Consider the following 18213-nt stretch of genomic DNA (forward strand, 5'->3'; position numbering starts at 1 on the left):
CAGGGAGGGCGCCTCGGGGCTTAGGCCCCTACGTCGTTGGCAAGCCCCCCTCTACACTGCAGGGAGCGCCGCGCTCTGGCGCTCCCCTTGCCAGACCGAGAGGAAGGAGGGCCCGCGTGGGGGGGAGGTGGCGGCCGCCGGGGCAGCTCGCTCTCTGTCTCCTCCTCCCCTCCGGGCTGCGGGCGGCCTCAAGAGTGGAGAGAAAGGCGCCGCGCGGGGCTTCCTCATCCGGGCGCCGCGCATCCTTTAGCGCAATGCGAATTAGAGGCTGGATGCTCCGTCACAACCCCTCCCAATTCTAAAAGAAAACTCGGGCTTACCGTACAAATATTGACACGGCAGCCGCTCCCTCCGCTGCTTAAAAAAATCCCAATCCCCACAGCAGGCCTGCCCGCATCAGCAGCACACCGTCGCTGCTTCGTCACGCGAGCGCCTCCTGCGCAGACTCTCTCCCCACAGCAGGCCCGCCAGCATCAGCGGCACGTTGTCGCTCCTTTGCCACACGAGAGCCTCCTGCGCAGACTCTCTCCCGCCCCCTTTTGGTACTGCCATGCTGGTATTCGTCTTGTTCCCCCCCGCCCCCCGTCTCGACCGGCATTGGTGATCTGCGCGCCCGCACGTGGGAAGAGCCGCACTCATGGGCCCAAAGAGCCACTTGCGGCTCAGGAGCCGCACTTTGCCGACCCCTGGACTATACTTATCCTTATCTTCTTTCCTAACTTTCATTATCTTTAAAAGTATTATACCACAATCTTAACCAAGTTTACTTGAAAAGACCCAGTGATCTCAAAGTATTTATTTAAAACATGTATATCTCATTTTTCAAAAAAGGCAAGATTGTTAAAGTCGTAACAAAGAACCCACTTCATTAGCGACAACAGTAAATTACAGCCAAAGCCAAGATAAGAAAACCCCCAAACAAGTTACATATTATCAAAGTATGTTTAGGATTGCAGCATTCGTTCAAGAACGTCAAAGTCCAATGGATTAGAAAGCCAAACTTCCCACTCCAGGGCTGCACTCATAATTTTTTATTATTATTTACTTTTTCAACACAACACAAAACACAAGATACAATACAAAACACATAACATACATATTTAATAGTACACATCTCAGACAAGGCACTTCTCTATAGTTATCTGATAATTTTTCACACCATTGTGAGCTAGTACCTTTTCTTGCTAGCCCCAAGGGCCTGGTAAGAATTCATTCCCCGCCCTGAGCTTTATATTTCAAACCTGCATGTTAGTGGTTTCAGCCCTAGACTGTAAAAGCTAAATACTGTACCTGACTAAATGGATGAACAAACTAACAGAATATGCCACTATGGCAAAACTAACATATTTTATACATAATAGATCAATTTGAGAATTTGAATGGAATGTTGCTAAAAATTAAGAATAGATATAGAATATAAAAATTAGGTAATACATGATTATGAATAAATATGTTATCAAATATGAAAATATATTGAGAACATAGAGAAGTGTAATTCAGAGAAGTTAATAACTGAAATATAATTTCAAAGTAAGCTCCACATACAATGCAATAATTTGATTGTTTATGTTTATATATTTGTATGTTTTGAGTTTAAAAACAAAACCTTATTAAAAGATAAGATCTCTGCCTGAGACCCTGGAGAGCTGCCGCCAATCTGAGAAGACAATACTGACCTTGATGAACTAATGATCTGATTCAGTATAAGCCAGTTTCATGTGTCATGTATTTACGAAATAACTCAGCATCATTTTAACATTTCAAAAAGAGAAAAAGCGATTACCTGGGTTTGACCTCTCTGAAATAATGCTGACCCATGAAGAGTTTTGAACATATCCACTTCACAGCTGATATTTCTAAGTGAAGTCAGGTCTCGACCGTCGCACCTTTAGGAGTAAAGAAAGAAACAGTGAAGGAGGTTTTCCAAAATCTTGTTCACTTCAACTACACACTAGAAGCATTCTTGGATCTGGATCTTGGGAGTTAAAGAGACAGGGAGATGGTGTTGTGTGCATGTGTGTTAAATGCTGTCAAGTCACTTCCAACTTATGGTAACCCTATGAACTAATCACCTCCAAAATGTTCTATTATTAACAGCCTTGCTCAAGGCCATGGCTTCCTTTATTGAGTCAATCCATCTCATGCTGAGTCTTCCTCTTTTCCTGCTGCCTTCAATTTTTCCAAGCATTATTGCCTTTTCCAGTGACTCTTCATCTTCTCATAATGTGACCAAAGTATGATAGCCTCAGTCTGGTCCTTTTAGCATCTAGGGAGAGTTCAGGCTTGATTTGATCGTTCCCACATATTTGTCTTTTTGGCAGTCCACGGTATCTATAAGATCTCCTCCCAACACCACAATTCAAATGAATAAACTTTCTTCCTGTCAGCTTTCTTCACTGTCAAACTTTCACACCCCTGTACAGTGATGGGGAATACTATGGCATGAATTATCTTGATACGGAGCTGGTGTAGCACAAGGATAGAAGAATAAGCTGTAGATCAAGAAGTCCCCTATTCAAGTCTTGCCTCTGCCACAAACCCACTAGGTGGTCTTAGGCAAGCTAGTTTCTCTCTGCCTCACCCTCCAATATGGGGGCAATAACACTGGCCCTATTTACAGGTTGACAGGGCTGTTATAAGGATTACTGAGTTAATGAGTATGATGCAGAACACTGAAAGCACTACGTAACTACTAAGCATTACTATGAGTAACTAATGGGGAAAGGCTACACGTAGTGCAGGAGTGGGATTGCAGCCACCCATCCTGCCCTGCCTAACATATTCTCACGAAGCATCAAGATCAAATAAGTGACTAAATATGCTTAGCCCTGATCTATGTATCACAAATGAGGGGGATACAGATTGCCCAGATCAGGACTACTCACTGTGGCAGATGAGCTTGTGGGCTCTTATTTGAAAGTCACCTTCAATGTGCTTAGTCTAGCAGGAACGGACTGGGCACCATCTTACCTATTCATCATGCAATATGTCCCGTTCCCCCACCCCCCGCCGCAAAGGGAAACGCCTGCGTATAGGCTCATATGCAAGGACACAGTAAACTGGCACATACAAGATCGTGTCCTTGGCCCCCCTTTTAAAGCCCTTTTTAACATCCCATGAATCAATCAGTTTAAACACAGCAAGACAGTAAGTCCCATATTTACCTTCTGTACTCATTGAGAACAAGATTTCTCAAAATTTCCTTGGAAACGACATTAAACGATTCCATTATTTCATAAGGCTCTGCCTCGGGGAACTTTTCTACAGATAAACACAGATCAGAAACACAAGCTGAGCACATTGTCATTTCCCCAATAACGTGCCAATAAGGGACATAAGATTCTCCCCCCCCCCCTCCGGTTATATTTGTGAATCAGAAGCATTTGCCAATTTTAAAAATTCTTCCTGTTTTTAGACATTTTAATCAGTGCCAGGGACTAGGTTTTCAGCACTAAGGATAATGAAGAATTACAGTGTGAGAGAAGAGTGTCCTTGCAGTATAGAAAGAAGGCAAATGCCCTTTTATTAAAGTTCATAACACAAGACCTACCACACTGGCCTACTTCTCACTGAGAGGGGTAATGGTGTGTCTGGGATACAGTACTTCAGTCTGCAAGGGGAGACTCATGTGACTAAATAGAACTGCACCCCAAAAAAATCCCCCCACACAGAAAACTAGACATAAGTGAGATTATAATCCAGCCTTCTCCCGGATGTCTAGTTTCCTATGTGCAAAGAATTTCTTTGCATGAAAAAATGTTCAGTCAGATCCCTCCAACTTTTTTGCCCTGTCTTGGCCTGTTCTCCCTACTAAAACACTTTCCCATATGGCTTTTGTCCATGGAGGTCCCATGATGCCCAACATAGCCTTTCTGGTGGTCAAAGGGGACCCACTCCTCCCATTTGTCACCAGTGGAAAAGCTGGTTGGGTTCAATCCATGTGAGCCCCACACCTGCAGCTTGAAGTTGTACACAAAGGTTTATTTCAGTAACAACTAGGCCACTGTAATTTCCTTGGAAAATATATTTTAGGAAAGTGTCAAAAGGCCTGGAACAGTAAGACATAACCCAGAAAAGTGTATTATTTTAGGATATCTGTAACTGAAACAAAAGGTATCTTGCCTTTCAGCTGTTCTTCTGTTTCAAGTCTTAGTTTGTTAATTGCTTCATCTCTTGAAATCTGGAATGCAAGGTATCCATTAGAGCTAAGTAGCCAATCTCAATTTAATTTATTTTTGAACTTCTTGCGCATTCGATTTCAATGTTTTAGCTGTACAAGGAGGCTCCAGCAATGCTTCCTTGAGGAGGCATTGCCCACAGCATATATAATGTTTAAAGGTCTCTTATGATGTCCCCAAACGCATGAAATTTTCTTCACACTGACTGACAAGTTCCACCAAGGAGAAGCGGTTACAGCTGCCTCTATACTGGGGCTGTGATGTTTGATGCTGGCCCTCCAAAACAATTAAGAAGGATATAATCACTCAGAGTTTTCCACGTTCAGGAAAACAGTTGGTCTACCACTAGCAGGCACCTTCCTAAAACATGCAATTTGAGAAATGTTTTGACCATCATCTAGCTGGTGAAACAGAAGAAGGTGCCTGCCTGTTCCTGAAACAGCAATCAATAAACAGCATCCAGTCCTGTAGGTTTCTGTGCACCTAAGACACTTGACATTTGTGTGCTTGCGTGCACGCATGGCATGGATTGGTGTGCATCTTGACAGCCTCCACTGACTGATGCTTGAGAGACTGTTAAAACAAATTCTTTGCATTCTCATGTATGTTTGCCAGAGAGGGTATTGTAAATTCAGAGAAGTCCAAGTAGCTAAATGAAAGGTGTGTACATTAGTTACACACATTGAAGTTTTCAAATGAAGATTCAGAGAAATTATTTAAATGTAATATAGCAACATGAGTTTTTTAAATACTCACCTTATCATGGCTGAAATCCGAGAACACTGCAGTAACCTTTTCAGATGCAATCCTTGTAGAACAAGAAAGAACAAGGGGAAAAGATGATAAACAACTTATAAAGGTAAAGGTCCCCTGTGCAAGCACCGGGTCACTCCTGACCTATGGGGTGACGTCACATCTCGACATTTCTAAAGCAGACTTTGTTTGCGGGGTGGTTTGCCAGTGCCTTCCCCAGTCATCTTCCCTTTACCCCTGCAAGCTGGGTACTCATTTTACCGACCTCGGAAGGATGGAAGGCTGAGTCAACCTTGAGCCGGCTACCTGAAACTGACGTCCGTCGGGATCGAACTCAGGTCATGAGCAGAGCTTTTGACTGCAGTACTGCAGCTTAACACTCTGCGCCACGGGGCTCCTAAACAACTTATATTTGAATGTAATTTTGGTTCATCTCAAAGATCTCAAAAAGGCAGTTACAGAACAGATAAAATTTTCACTGGAGAAACACCAGATGCTTACATAAATCCTAGCCAGATGTGGGTAAGGCCTACACGATCCCCTCTATTTCCTCCCATTTCCTTCCTTTGCATACTCGGCAGAAGACCATGACCGCATTTAACAATTGTACAGCGGCAAGGTGCTCCCCTGCTAGCTGGCTACACACTGTATTTTACAAGTGTCAAGGACCTAGATAAAGGTTGCACTATTCTGAAACAGGCTTAACAGCTTTTTTATGCCATAAGTGCTCAATTTTTTGAAAGACTGGAGCAACCCAGCAAAAACAGATCAGTTGTGGTTGATTTTATACCAGAAAGACACCATAAAGGTAACTGTGTTATGCCCATTCAACTGAGAAGTTATGAACACTCAACCAAGATATCTGTAACAGGAAAGACCTTACATTTTTTTCATCCAATATGAAGTTTACTAGCTGCATCTTCCTATGTTGCAGTGAACACACAAGCACAGGGCTAGACACAAGACTGTTCGTGCTGCACTATTATTATTTATAGAATACTGTTTGTGCACACTACACCTTATAGAGTAAAATAAGTCAGAGGAGCACATACTCAAACCACAGACAGGGTATTTTCAGCAGAGGCACCTTGCCTGTACAACAGCCTTCCCTTTGAGGCTCACATGGTGCCTATTCTACATATTACTCAAAAAGAAGTTGACCCTGAATGACCACCCTATTTTTTTGCCTACCTCTGTATAGTGACCCTAGTATTCCTTGGGAAGTCTCCCATCGAAATATCGACCAAGGCCAACCCTGCTTAGCTTTTGATATCTGGCTAGCCTGGCCTATCCATGACAGGGGCCTATGTTACATACACACAATTATTACTGGCTATAACTATAAGTTCTATGCAACTATAAGATGAACCTCCCCCTCTTTTCATAGCATACCTGGGGGGAAAAACCTAGACTTGAATTTGAGTAAATACTGTACACTCTTTTAGGCACCATGCAAAGATGTCTCCATTTAATGCTTTTAACCAAAACACTGATCTATTAACGTTGCTTTTTTAGTTTGTTTCTAGCCTGAGAACTGATTTATTAGAACCATCTTAAGTTGCTCAGTGCCTTACAAAGTTCTTATGCTCTGGCTGAGTTTTTAATTGTTAGCAACCTGTACGGTGTTTTATGTTATTATGTTTTATTTTGTGCAGATTAACTGGAGGGGCAGCACAGAAGTTTTCTGAGGCAACATCAATCCATTGAGAGGGGTGAGAAGAGGCAAAGAAGAGGGACAAATGCAAGCAAAGGGAACTACCGTTCACATCATTAGACAAGGGCTGCATTCAGACCTCATGAAGATGCTACAGATTGACTAGAACAAGGCAGGAAATTGTCAGGTTCGTGCTCCCCCTCCTCTCACACGAAGATGGGGGACATCCTCGTTTAGAACTAACCATAAGTAGTACCGCCATCTAAAGTACACACTTTAGCAAGATGCCTACAAACCAGAACCGTCGTTTGTTGAAGCACCTGATTTACACGTCACAACAAAATGCAGTTAAGACCTCAGTGAGGAAGGAAAGCCTCATGGGGGCAGAGGAAGCACCTGAATCCAAGAACTTCTCATTCCTGTTCCAAGAATGGTTTACATTACAATGATATCTGAAAACCATCTTAGTTTCAGCAAGATTAAGACAACAACGAAAACTGTTTTCAGGCTATTATTTTGGCGTGTGTGTGTTTTTTAAGATAAGCCACCTTTAGCCTTTGTGGAATAGGTAGGAAAAATAATACAGTACAATGTATAAAAGCCATCTCTATGCCTTTCTGTCTTCATTTTTGTGCCATTTTCTTGTCAAAGAGTATCAGGGATGGAATTTATTTCTTTAAATATTTGCCTGCCTCCTTAACGCTGCAAGGCATTTGGATTGACACAGCACTGGTACTCAACTGCTGCACAGACATAACAGGGGGAGGAAGAACATGAGAAAGAGCCTTGCTGACGGCGGGGTACGGGGTATTAATTCCTAATCCCAGTTGCAGCTGCTTCCTTAAGTACCTCACAAGTTATTGGAGTAGAATCTTTTCCCCCTCCTTAAATATCACACCATTTTTGTGATACTAACAACTTTTTGCATACTTACTGCTTTGCACAATCCACAATCTCCTCCGGAGCAGTGAAAAACTTCTGGACAGCCCTCTTGACAACACCCTGCTCTTTTGCCAGCTGTTGTATGCCTAGAATTATCTGCTGGGCATGCTTCACTCCCACTTTGATGGCATGGCAGAAATCCTGCTGCAATACGTTTTCTGCTGCAGCTTCCAACATAACTATCGATTTAAACACAACACCAAGATGTCAACCATTATAACAGTCTCCATCTGTCACAGATATTATACAATCTAGAATGGCATTGTTATAGAGGGTTCCCACACAGCCACCCAAGGCAGGCAACAAGCTGATCAAGACCTGCTTAGACCTAAACAAAGTACAACCTCACATGGTCTCTGATCATTCCCTGGGCATTTAACCACTAAAAGAATAATTTTTAGTCACTTACCAATCTGGCTACGAGGAGCTCCAGTGACAATTAAGTCCAAAATACTAGAAGACATTTCTTTTCGAGTGGGATTAACTATGATTTCTCCATCAACCATTCCTACTCTCACAGCACCTAGGAAAACACTCCATAAATTAAAATATTCCATCAGTTAGCTTTTTGCAACTAGGACAAAAGTTGTCAAGAGAGGAAGTAAACATTTTTCAATGGAAAGCTAGCAAAGTTTTGATGTTACCATTCACTTGACAAACCAGAGAAACCAAGAGTTTTTTTTTACTTTACTGGGCAAATGTTCCTACAACAGCTTCAAGCGAGGTCTACACTTGGGCTGGCCTTCTTGTCAAAAAAGGGAGGAGACGGTCTCCTTTATCCACCCAAAAGTATATTCTGGGGATCCTGGGACCTGCATGACCAAAGCCATGGGGGCTGGGGGATGCCGTAAGAGATAAATAAAGTGAGATTGATTGGAAAAACTGGCTGGATTGAACTCTTAACTTGCTCCTGTCATCAGTGGAGAAAGCAAGGTCCTGGCCTTGATAGACCGAATAAGATAAAGTTGGGCACTGGAAAACAATACTGGCCTAGCGAAATGTTGGAGGAGAGTGTTATGGATACCCTGGACCACCAACAAAACAAGTAACTGGGTTATATATCAAATCAAGGCTAAACTGACCCTAGAAGCTAAAATGACTAAACTGAGGCTGTTGTACTTTGGTCACATTATGAGAGGACAAGTCACTGGAAAAGACAATCATGCTAGGAAAAGTTGAAGGCAGCAGGAAAAGAGGATGACCCAACAAGAAATGGATTGACTCTATAAAGGAAGCCACAGCACTCAGTTTGCAAGACCTGAGCAAGGCGGTTAAAGATAGGAGTAGGTAGACCAAGACTGGAGAGATATGGTCCGTACGAGCCTGGCTGAAGCATTCTGTGCCATTTGGAGTTTCAGAACACTTTAAGGGAAGCCCCACACAGAGTGCATTGTAGTCATCTAATGTAGATGTTAACAGCGACTGCAAGACCTGAGCAAGGCTGTTAACGAAAGGATTCATAGGGTCGCCATGAGTCGGAAGCGACTTGATGGCACTTAACACACTCACACACACTGAAATCCCTAAGGAACAGTACACACAAGCTAAAGATTGAGTTGTGTTTACAGTAGGGGCAATACATATGCTTTCTTTTTCTTTACTGGGTACTACATGTGTCCTTCAACAGAGTTTCACAATTCAATCACATGAAACTGCCTTAGACTGAGATAGACCACTTGTCTATCAAGGTCAGTATTGTCTCCCCTGACAGCAGCTCTCCAGGGTCCCAGATACAGGCCTTTCACATCTTACTACCTGATCCTTTTAACCAGAGATGCTGGGGACTAAAGCAGGGACCTTCCGAATGCAAAGCAGGTGCTTGAACACTGAGCCCCACAGCCTATTCCCTTCATTTACCTACAACTGAGAAAACATATGAAAACAGTCTGCCAAAATAGTGGAGTTACTCCAGTCTTGTTACATATGGTAGTGGCAGGTGAAGCAAATGCAAAATTTATCCAGATTGCCTATAATCTGACAGCTAGATTCAAGTCCAGGAGCACCTTAGAGACCAACAAGATTTTCAGGGTATAATTTTTGGCAAAGGGAGCTTTGACTCTTCAAAGCTTATACCCTGAAAATCGTGTTGGCCTCTTAAGATGCTACTGGACTCAAATCTAGCCGTTCTACTACAGAACAACACCGTAGCCCTCTGAAACTGTAATCTGGTAAATTCTTTGCTATCAGGTTGTATTAATACCAATATAAAATGCACCAATTGTTGGTTATCAAGTTCAGCCTCCTTTTTTGTTCAATGCCAAGAGCCAATGTAATATATTACTTGTCATAGTAATTGGATTTCATATCATTTTATAGAATTTTATATAGTTTAAAAATGTTTGTATTGTTTCATTTTGCCTAAATTAAATCCCAGGGAGGTTGTAGAAACCTTGAACTGGTGCCTGAAGTCAGTTTTGAGATGGATGAAGGCAAATAAACTGAAGATTAATCCTGACAAGACACAAATGGCACTGGCACATGGAAGGGATGACCCAGGAATTGAGATGACTCCTGCTCTGGGTGGGGTTGTACTCCTTAAAACAGAAGGTCTGTAGCTTGCGGGTGCTGCTGGGCCTGGGCCTACAGAAGGATAAGCAGGTTACAGCTGCAGCCTTTTATCATCTTCGACTGGTTAACCTGCTGTGGCCTTTCTTGGGCAGAAAGACCTGGTCACCATGGTGCATTCCTTGGTAACACCTACATTAGATGCCTGGAATGTGCTCTATGTGGGGCTGCCCTTAAAGTGTTCTGAAACGCCAAATAGTACAGAATGCTTCAGCCAGGCTCATACAGACCGTATCTCTCCAGTCTTGGTCTACCTACTCTGGCTCCTAATTTGTTTCAGGGAATAACTGAAGATACTGGTGTTGACCTTTAAATCTGATACGGTTTGATACCACCAAACCTTAAAGACCTTTTACTCCTGGATAAACTTACCCAACTGCTGTGGCCATCTTCTGAAACTGCACTTTGGGTTGTCCCCAAAGCGCAGCTTCAGAAGATGGAATATTCATCGATACGCTTCTATCACTGTCTTCCACCAGCAGGTAAAGATTTTTTTGTACTGCCTGACATTCCCTCAGTGACCCCGCTCTTTTGTGCCTTGCATTTTAATTTGGTGTTTTGAGTTTTATATATGTATTTCAGCTCTGATTTTTAACTGGTTTTACCATGTATTTTTATTATGTTCTAACGTTTAGCTGCCTTGGTGGCTCTGACTGGGCAGAAAGGCAGGATATAAATATTGTAAATAAAAACCTGGACCTCATTTGACCATATTAACACTGTATTGCTTATGTATAGGATGTTCTGTTAAGTGCCAGTTGTGTACAATTAAGCTGTTAACAGCTAAACAATAATAAAGACTGACTGACTGATACTGGGCTATCACACAATTTCAAGGAAGGTGCCTGACCACTGTTCTGGGAGCTGACCAAAAACACAAATTTCTATCATTTAACTCCTAAAGATACTGAAGCCTCAAACAGAGTTTATTGGTTGACATTTTAAAGCCAAATATTATTATCTTAACATCTTTACTTACCAACTGGGCCATTCCATGGAATATCTGATAATGCAAGGGCTGCAGAAGCTAAAGAGGATACAATACATTACTTGAGGCTGCTTAAGTGTTTTACTAAGGCCAAGTATACACATTCAGCAGAATGAAGTGGTAAAATCCTGAAATGGTAGAGTGAGCTGTCCTACTTTAGACAGCAGGTGGGAATACTCCTTAAAATTAAATACATTGCCCTGCAAGAAGAAAACTAACAGATTTAGAATAATGATTCCAGCCTAGCCTGGTTCTTGCTGTGCAAGCTTTTTTCTTTCAGGGAGATGCTTCCACAGGGGAACACGCAGAAGCACTACTCTAGTTCCTGTAATCTGCAGCAACGCAGCCCATTTTCTACCACCCTGGAACTCTTTCCACCTTCTTCCGCTGCATACATAGGCCATGTTTACAAAAATTATTACCTCCGTTGATTGCCAGCACTTCAGGGTCATTGATACCATCAACAGCTAAAAGATTACAAAGGATCTGTTGCAAGAAAAGGGGAGGGAAAAGAAGAAGGAGTTACAGTGGCAGGTGGCTCTGAGTTTTACTATCTTCCAGGACAGAGAGAACAGGGCCTCTGTTCATTTGATGGACAGCCACTCCACCAACAGCAGTAACAGAGACAATATCAACTAATGCATTATTTCCTATGAGCCACCACAATAGCTTTTTAGTTGAGAAATAACTAATAAATGTATTTTGTTTAAATGCTATACCAATTACAGGCTGTATATTTCGCCATAAATATATGAAGTCTTCCAAAAAATGCAGATGGGTAGTGAAAGAAAGATAAGGTAGTACCACAGATTAAGTACAATATTTATTGGGAAAATAATACTGAGATACAATATTATTCACAGTAAAAACACACTTATAAAAGTTGGTTTTTATACCCCGCTATATCTCTACCTTTAAGGAGTCTCAAAGTGGCTTACAATCGTCTTCCCCCCACAACAGACACCTTGTGAGGTAGGTGGGTCTGAGAGAGCTTGGAGAGAACTACGACAAGCCCAAGGTCACCCTGCAGGCTTCATGTGGAGGAGTGGGGAATCAAACCTGGTTCTCCAGATTAAAGTCTGCCGCTCTTAACCACTATGTCACGCTGGCTCCCAAAAACATTTGGGGCCTCCAAGTTAATACTTTCATATGAAAAGCTGCAGAATAGGACTTGCTCCCTGGGGTTCAATACTGCTAGAAAGCAAGTCCCCACTCCTTTCCCACAGCATCTTGGTGTATTCATTTTACTGCACCTAATCCACATGTAGTATAATAGTTAACAGTGTTAGCCTAGCTAGGATCATGGAGATCCAGGCTCAAAGCCCTGCTTGGCATGCAAGTTACTGGGTGACTTACAGAGAAGGCTTTTTCCCGATGTGGTTTTAATAGGTTAGATTTCTGGCTGATTTTGAAAAACCCCATTGAGCAATGAAGAAAAGTGGTATATGGATGTAGTAAATAAATCATATGCCACTGGTGCTAGGGACCAGGCTCACAGTCACTTACCTGTGTATCATAATAGTAGCCTGCTGGGAAAAGTGGTCTAATTGACCGATCTATAAAAAAGCATAAAATATTTAAAGAATTCAACTAAATTCATATAGAGGCATTAGATGTGTTCTATTTATTTGGTCAAATGACCGTAAAATAAAAACTACTATTCATATAAAGAGGCTAGGAGTAGTTACACACAAACTATCCTGACAGTGAATTAAACAGAGTGGAATGTTATATTAGTAACTCTTTAGGCAAACAGAATTAGCAAATCTGACCATGCAACAGCCATGAATAGCTTGGTTGAAGTAAACATGAAAATCCTATGTATAGGTAAAGGATTATTTTAGAACATATCTTCACAATTTTAAAATAGCAAATAATTTCATAACAGGCTTAACATAATATCTCTAGATTTATACAGAGTTTTAAAAGATGAACAATGCACTATTTTTGGCTAAATAAAAAAACAAAACGTAAATCAACCCCCTCAGGTAGGGATCAGCAAAAACTGTTCCCCTTCGCTTCTATGAGGGTAAATAAATAGCACAAAAGGAAAGGGTGGTCAAGAGAAGAGCCAATCTATTGATAAAAAACACTATTTGGGGGCTTCTGTGTGATCATACATTCAGTGGTCTAGTAAACAGCCCAATCAAAGCAGCAACCATAAGCAATCCAACTGATTTCAGTGGACTGACATCCAAGTAAGCAGACTTAGAATTAGACTGCAAGCGATCTTATGATTTGTAACACCAAAGAGCAGATTCTTTCCTGAGTGTCTAGAAGAACTGCCCTATGGAAAACCATTCAGAGCTAAGCCTTCGATTTTCAAATTATCAAGAAATTACTGCAATAGTTGTAAGTGAACACAGCCCAGTCTTTAGCATACCTATTACTCTGCTGGTAAGAATTTCTTTATCAGTGGTACCAAGTTCTCTTCTCAGATAATTGGTGGGAATCCTTCCAGCTGCAGCAGCTTTTTGTCGATAGTCAACCTTAGGTAACAAAAGAAACTTTCTTGAGTAACACTGTTCACTTTATTTCCTTACTTATACAGTACAAAATATATACCCTGCCTTTCTGCCCTCTCAACGGCCACCAAAGCAGTTAACACACCTAATAAAAACATACCCATCTTAAAATCTATGAAACCCAAACAAAAACACATCAGTGAAACAATTAAAATCAAGCTAAAATCTGGTACAAAAACATACACACAATTAAAGCACAGGTAGAGTGCATTGCAGTAATCTAATCTAGAAGCAACCAGGGCATGCACCACAGTGGCCAGATCTTTTCTGGCCAGGAAAAGCCTCCGCTGGATAACCAGTTAAAGCTGGTAGTAAGCAGTCCTAGCCACAACTGCTACCTGCTTCTCCAGCAGTCGGACTGAGTCCAAGAGCACCCTCAGACTCTGGAACCTGGTCCTTCAAGGGAGTGCAACCCTATCCAGAACAGGTGACACCATAAGTCCTGCATCAGATGATCTGCTCACTAGTAGCACTTCCATCTTTTCAGGAAGATAGTATTATGAAGGTGGTATAGGATACTGAAAACACATCAGGAGTTAACATTCCAGTTCATTTGATCCATCCAAACCCAGAAAGTCGTTTTATAAACTTCAGAAATGTTACTCATTTTTTCCTGTAAGTTATTTGCATTACAGCCAAACAACATAATCCTATGCACTTGTTATTATGCACATTACAGCCCTCTGTTCTGCATTAGTTTCTACAGGGTATCAGTCACTTGCTCCTGAGATACGCACAGTACAATCCTAAACAGATTTAAAGGGCTTAGGCTGCACTAAATCTGAAGATTGCACTTTCAGTCTTAATTCAAAATACAGTTCTTCAGTGTAACACTTACCACCAAAGGCATAAACTGAGATGGAGAAGGCTTCGTTTTACTGACTGCTGTCACCATCACAGACGTATCACCTAGCTTAATGAAAAACAAACAAGGAACTTACACACAATAAAGGCTTAATCATGCTGGTTCCATTCAAAATCCACAAGTAAAAACATTAAAAGGTGCACCCCTATATTACAGTTATTATGTAGAGGTATACACAGACTGAAGTTAAAGAGAGTTCCTACCTGCACGACAGCACACCCATCAGCAAACCTGGCTAGTTTTCCAGAGGAAATTTCCAGCTTTCTAGAAGAAAGGGAAAAGAGAAGGAGTGATAAGTTAAGTTTCACTTATCTGAACCACTTCTACGCTATATTTTTATTATTCATCTCTAAATTGCAGAAATGCAGGAGTGAACTACAAAATGGTGAGGAAAGGGAAGCATAAAACAAAAGAATAATATTAATTCTTACCCAGAAGAAAAGCACTTGTGTGGAGACTATCCTTAAACCCTAGATCATGTGTGATGACTGCACAGAATTTCACAGTATGTATGTGTGTCAGTCTCTCAGGATGCGCACAGGTAGCAAAATACATGTGTTTGATCATTATGTGCGACAATCATGCTTTTTTCCTACAAGGACATTTGCCTGTATAGGACAAGCACAACATGTGGAGTTGTTACTTCGATAGGCTTCTGACTACGCATTACAATTAAACAAAGATGTTGCAGTACTTTTAAAAAACTAACAAAAATTCCTAGTTTTGTTTTGGTGGGAAAGGATTTTCACGTGTCAACAAACCCAGAGGTACTGAGGCATTGTAGACCAAAGGTGGTGGTACAGCTGCTCTCTGGTAGAGAGACACCAAGCATTAACCCACTTGAGAAACTAAAGAGGTGTTGAAGGCTACAGGAAGAAACACATACAGGTATGCATGTTATTCCTGTGCAGTCATTGATCAGACACTTCCCACTACCAAATTAATACCTTATAAACAGGACAGCAGGGTATAAGCACAAACTCTGGGGGGAGAGAAGCAGGTATGGCATGCCTCAGAGAACAAACTTATACACAAGAGGAATGAGAAAGGAGAGAGTCTTTGCTTCATCATCACAGAACTAGTGCTGCCTCTCTCCATGCAGGTTTAAAGAAAAGATTTTAAGATAGGTGACAGGGTTTTAAAAGAGGTGGCACTAGTTCTGTGATGTTGAGGCAAAGACACACTCAGAAGCATTACTACTTTGTAAGGCTAGGGTTACTCAGCAATGAGATAAAGGCAGAAGTGCCCTTTTAATTACTACTTCACAAGGCTATAATGGAGAAAGCCATTGAGGTGTATTAGTTGGATAATTGGATTTAGACTGGGAAAACCCAAGCTTTAAACTATAAAGCTTTGGGTCAGTTGCTCTCAGCCTAACCTATTTCATAGGGAGGGGCTGTGGCTCAGTGGTAAATGTCTACTTGGCCTGCAGAAGGTCCCAGGTTCAATCCCCGGCATCGCCTGTTAAAAAGACTATGCAACTAGGTGATGTGGAAGACCCCTGCCTGAGACCCTGGAGAGCCGCTGCAAGTCTGAGTAGACAGTACTGACTTTGATGGACCATGGGTCTGATTCAGTGTAAGGTAGCTTCATGTGTTCATAGGATTGTTGGGATGTAAAGTATCAGGGGTGGGGAACCATATCACCCAGAGTTCACCAGAGAAAAGACAGGATAAAACTGAAATAAATAACATGGTGAAAGGCACCCTGCATATGCTCAGAAATGCTTTTATTACTATTTTCCATGCCCGTAGTTGAGCAGAAGTAAATAAAGAGCACTGGCTACCTCACAAAGCTACAGGTGTTCAGCAGGGATGGAAGCACTCTGTGTGTGTGTTAAGTGCCGTCAAGTCGCTTCTGACTCATGGAGACCCTGTGAATCAATGTCCTCCAAAATGTCCTATCTTTGACAGCCTTGCTCAGATCATGTAAACTGAGGGCCGTGGCTTCCCTTATTGAGTCCATCCATCTCTTGTTGGGTCTTCCTTTTTTCCTGCTGCCCTCAACTTTTCCTAGCATGACTGTCTTTTCCAGTGACTCTTCTCATCTCATGATGTGACCAAAATATGACAGCCTCAGTTGAGTCATTTTAGCTTCTAGGGTCAGTTCAGGCTTGATTTGATATATAACCCAGTTACTTGTTTTGTTGGTGGTGCAGGGTATCTATAACCCACTGATTTGTTTTTTTTTGGGGGGCAGTCCATGGTATCTGTAACACTCTCCTCCAACACCACATTTCAAAGGAGTCTACTTTCTTCCTGTCAGCTTTCTTCATTGTCCAGCTTTCACATCCACACATAGTAATAGGGAATACGATGGCATTAATTAACCTAATCTTGGTGGCCAGTAACACATCCTTACACTTCAGAATCTTCACAGTGGGTAGCCGTGTTAGTCTGTCTGCAGTAGTAGAAAAGGGCAAGAGTCCAGCAGCACCTTAAAGACTAACAAAAATATTTTCTGGTAGGGTATGAGCTTTCATGAGCCACAGCTGAAGAAGTGAGCTGTGGCTCACGAAAGCTCATACCCTACCAGAAAATATTTTTGTTAGTCTTTAAGGTGCTACTGGACTCTTGCTCCTTTGCTACTACATCAGAATCTTTTCTAGCTCCTTCATGGCTGCCCTTTCATGGAAGCACTGCACATGTCCAAAAGCACAATCCTTTCACAGTGACAAAGCCACGAGGGGAAGAACACCTATACATTCTCAGAAGGACTCTGCTTTATCACTACTTCGCAAGGCTGGGCTTGCTCAACTGTTAGGGGAAGTACACTCTGCACGTGCTCGGGAGGGTTTTTCGTTAGGGCCCACTGAACATATTCCTGGACTCAACTGTGCCATTAGATGGCCTGGTAGAGCTGAAGCACAGCAGGTAGAACTAAGGGAGATCCTCTGCTCGTGAGAAACGAGAGGTCCATCCCCTCCAGGCCGACCACACACCCCTCCATTATATGTGTGTGTGTTAAGTACCGTCAAGTTGCTTCCGACTCATGGCGACCCTATGAATGAAAGTCCTCCAAAATGTCCTGTCTTTGACAGCCTTGTTCAGATCTTGCATATTGAGGGCTGTGGCTTCCTTGGTTGAGTCCATCCATTTCTTGTTGGGTCTTCCTCTTTTCCTGCTGCCCTCAACTTTTCCTAGCATGACTGTCTTTTCCAGTGACTCTTGTCGTCTCATGACGTGTCCAAAATACCATAGCCTCAGTTTAGTCGTTTTAGCTTCCAGGGTCAGTTCAGCCTTGATTTGATCTACAACCCACTGATTTGTTTTTTTTGGCCGTCTCCCTTACCTGCTCCCCACTTCTACAGACACCGTTTTACGGTCTCCAGCGGCGCTCCAGTGGCTTCTAGTCAGACCCGACCGCGCCAGCCGAAGGCAGCCCGCTCCCTTCAGGCAGGGCCCCGCGGTTCCGGGGCCCCCGAGGGCTCCCCGCGCCACCTTCGCCCTCCACCTCAGCCCCGAACGACAAGCCATGCCGGCGGCAGCCATGACGCCACGGTCGCCCGGCAAGACGGGAGCCTCGCGCCCGGGCGCAAGCTGATTGGCCGTCCGCAACAAGCTCGGAGGCCATTGGCTGTTCCGGCGAGCAGCGGGGCGAACGAATGGGCAACGGCTGGGCGGGGCTCAACGCGGAGGACGCTCGAGGCTCGCTTTCGATTCCGAGGCCGTCCTGGCAAAGCGTGGCGGCGCGCGCGCGCCCTCTGCTGGGCGGCGCGGCTAAAGTCAGTAACGGCTTCTGTT

At 42.8% G+C, this 18213-nt stretch overlaps 1 protein-coding gene across 1 annotated transcript in view; it reads right to left on the bottom strand.

Annotated features, from left to right (window-relative positions):
* PNPT1 (polyribonucleotide nucleotidyltransferase 1) overlaps nucleotides 1-17961 on the bottom strand; it is a 42099-nt gene extending 24138 nt beyond the window's left edge. The window contains exons 1-13 of the mRNA XM_056853398.1: nucleotides 17762-17961; nucleotides 14674-14734; nucleotides 14444-14518; nucleotides 13464-13569; nucleotides 12587-12636; nucleotides 11503-11566; nucleotides 11072-11119; nucleotides 7937-8050; nucleotides 7520-7706; nucleotides 4935-4986; nucleotides 4123-4180; nucleotides 3165-3261; nucleotides 1784-1886 (exon numbers count right to left, since the gene is read on the bottom strand). Of these exons, the coding sequence (XP_056709376.1) occupies nucleotides 1784-1886; nucleotides 3165-3261; nucleotides 4123-4180; nucleotides 4935-4986; nucleotides 7520-7706; nucleotides 7937-8050; nucleotides 11072-11119; nucleotides 11503-11566; nucleotides 12587-12636; nucleotides 13464-13569; nucleotides 14444-14518; nucleotides 14674-14734; nucleotides 17762-17961 (1215 nt within the window). The remainder of the gene's footprint in view (nucleotides 1-1783; nucleotides 1887-3164; nucleotides 3262-4122; nucleotides 4181-4934; nucleotides 4987-7519; nucleotides 7707-7936; nucleotides 8051-11071; nucleotides 11120-11502; nucleotides 11567-12586; nucleotides 12637-13463; nucleotides 13570-14443; nucleotides 14519-14673; nucleotides 14735-17761) is intronic.
* Between the last annotated feature and the right edge of the window lie 252 nt (nucleotides 17962-18213).

The sequence above is a fragment of the Euleptes europaea genome, chromosome 7 (assembly GCF_029931775.1).
Source record: "Euleptes europaea isolate rEulEur1 chromosome 7, rEulEur1.hap1, whole genome shotgun sequence".
Lineage (NCBI taxonomy): Eukaryota > Metazoa > Chordata > Lepidosauria > Squamata > Sphaerodactylidae > Euleptes > Euleptes europaea.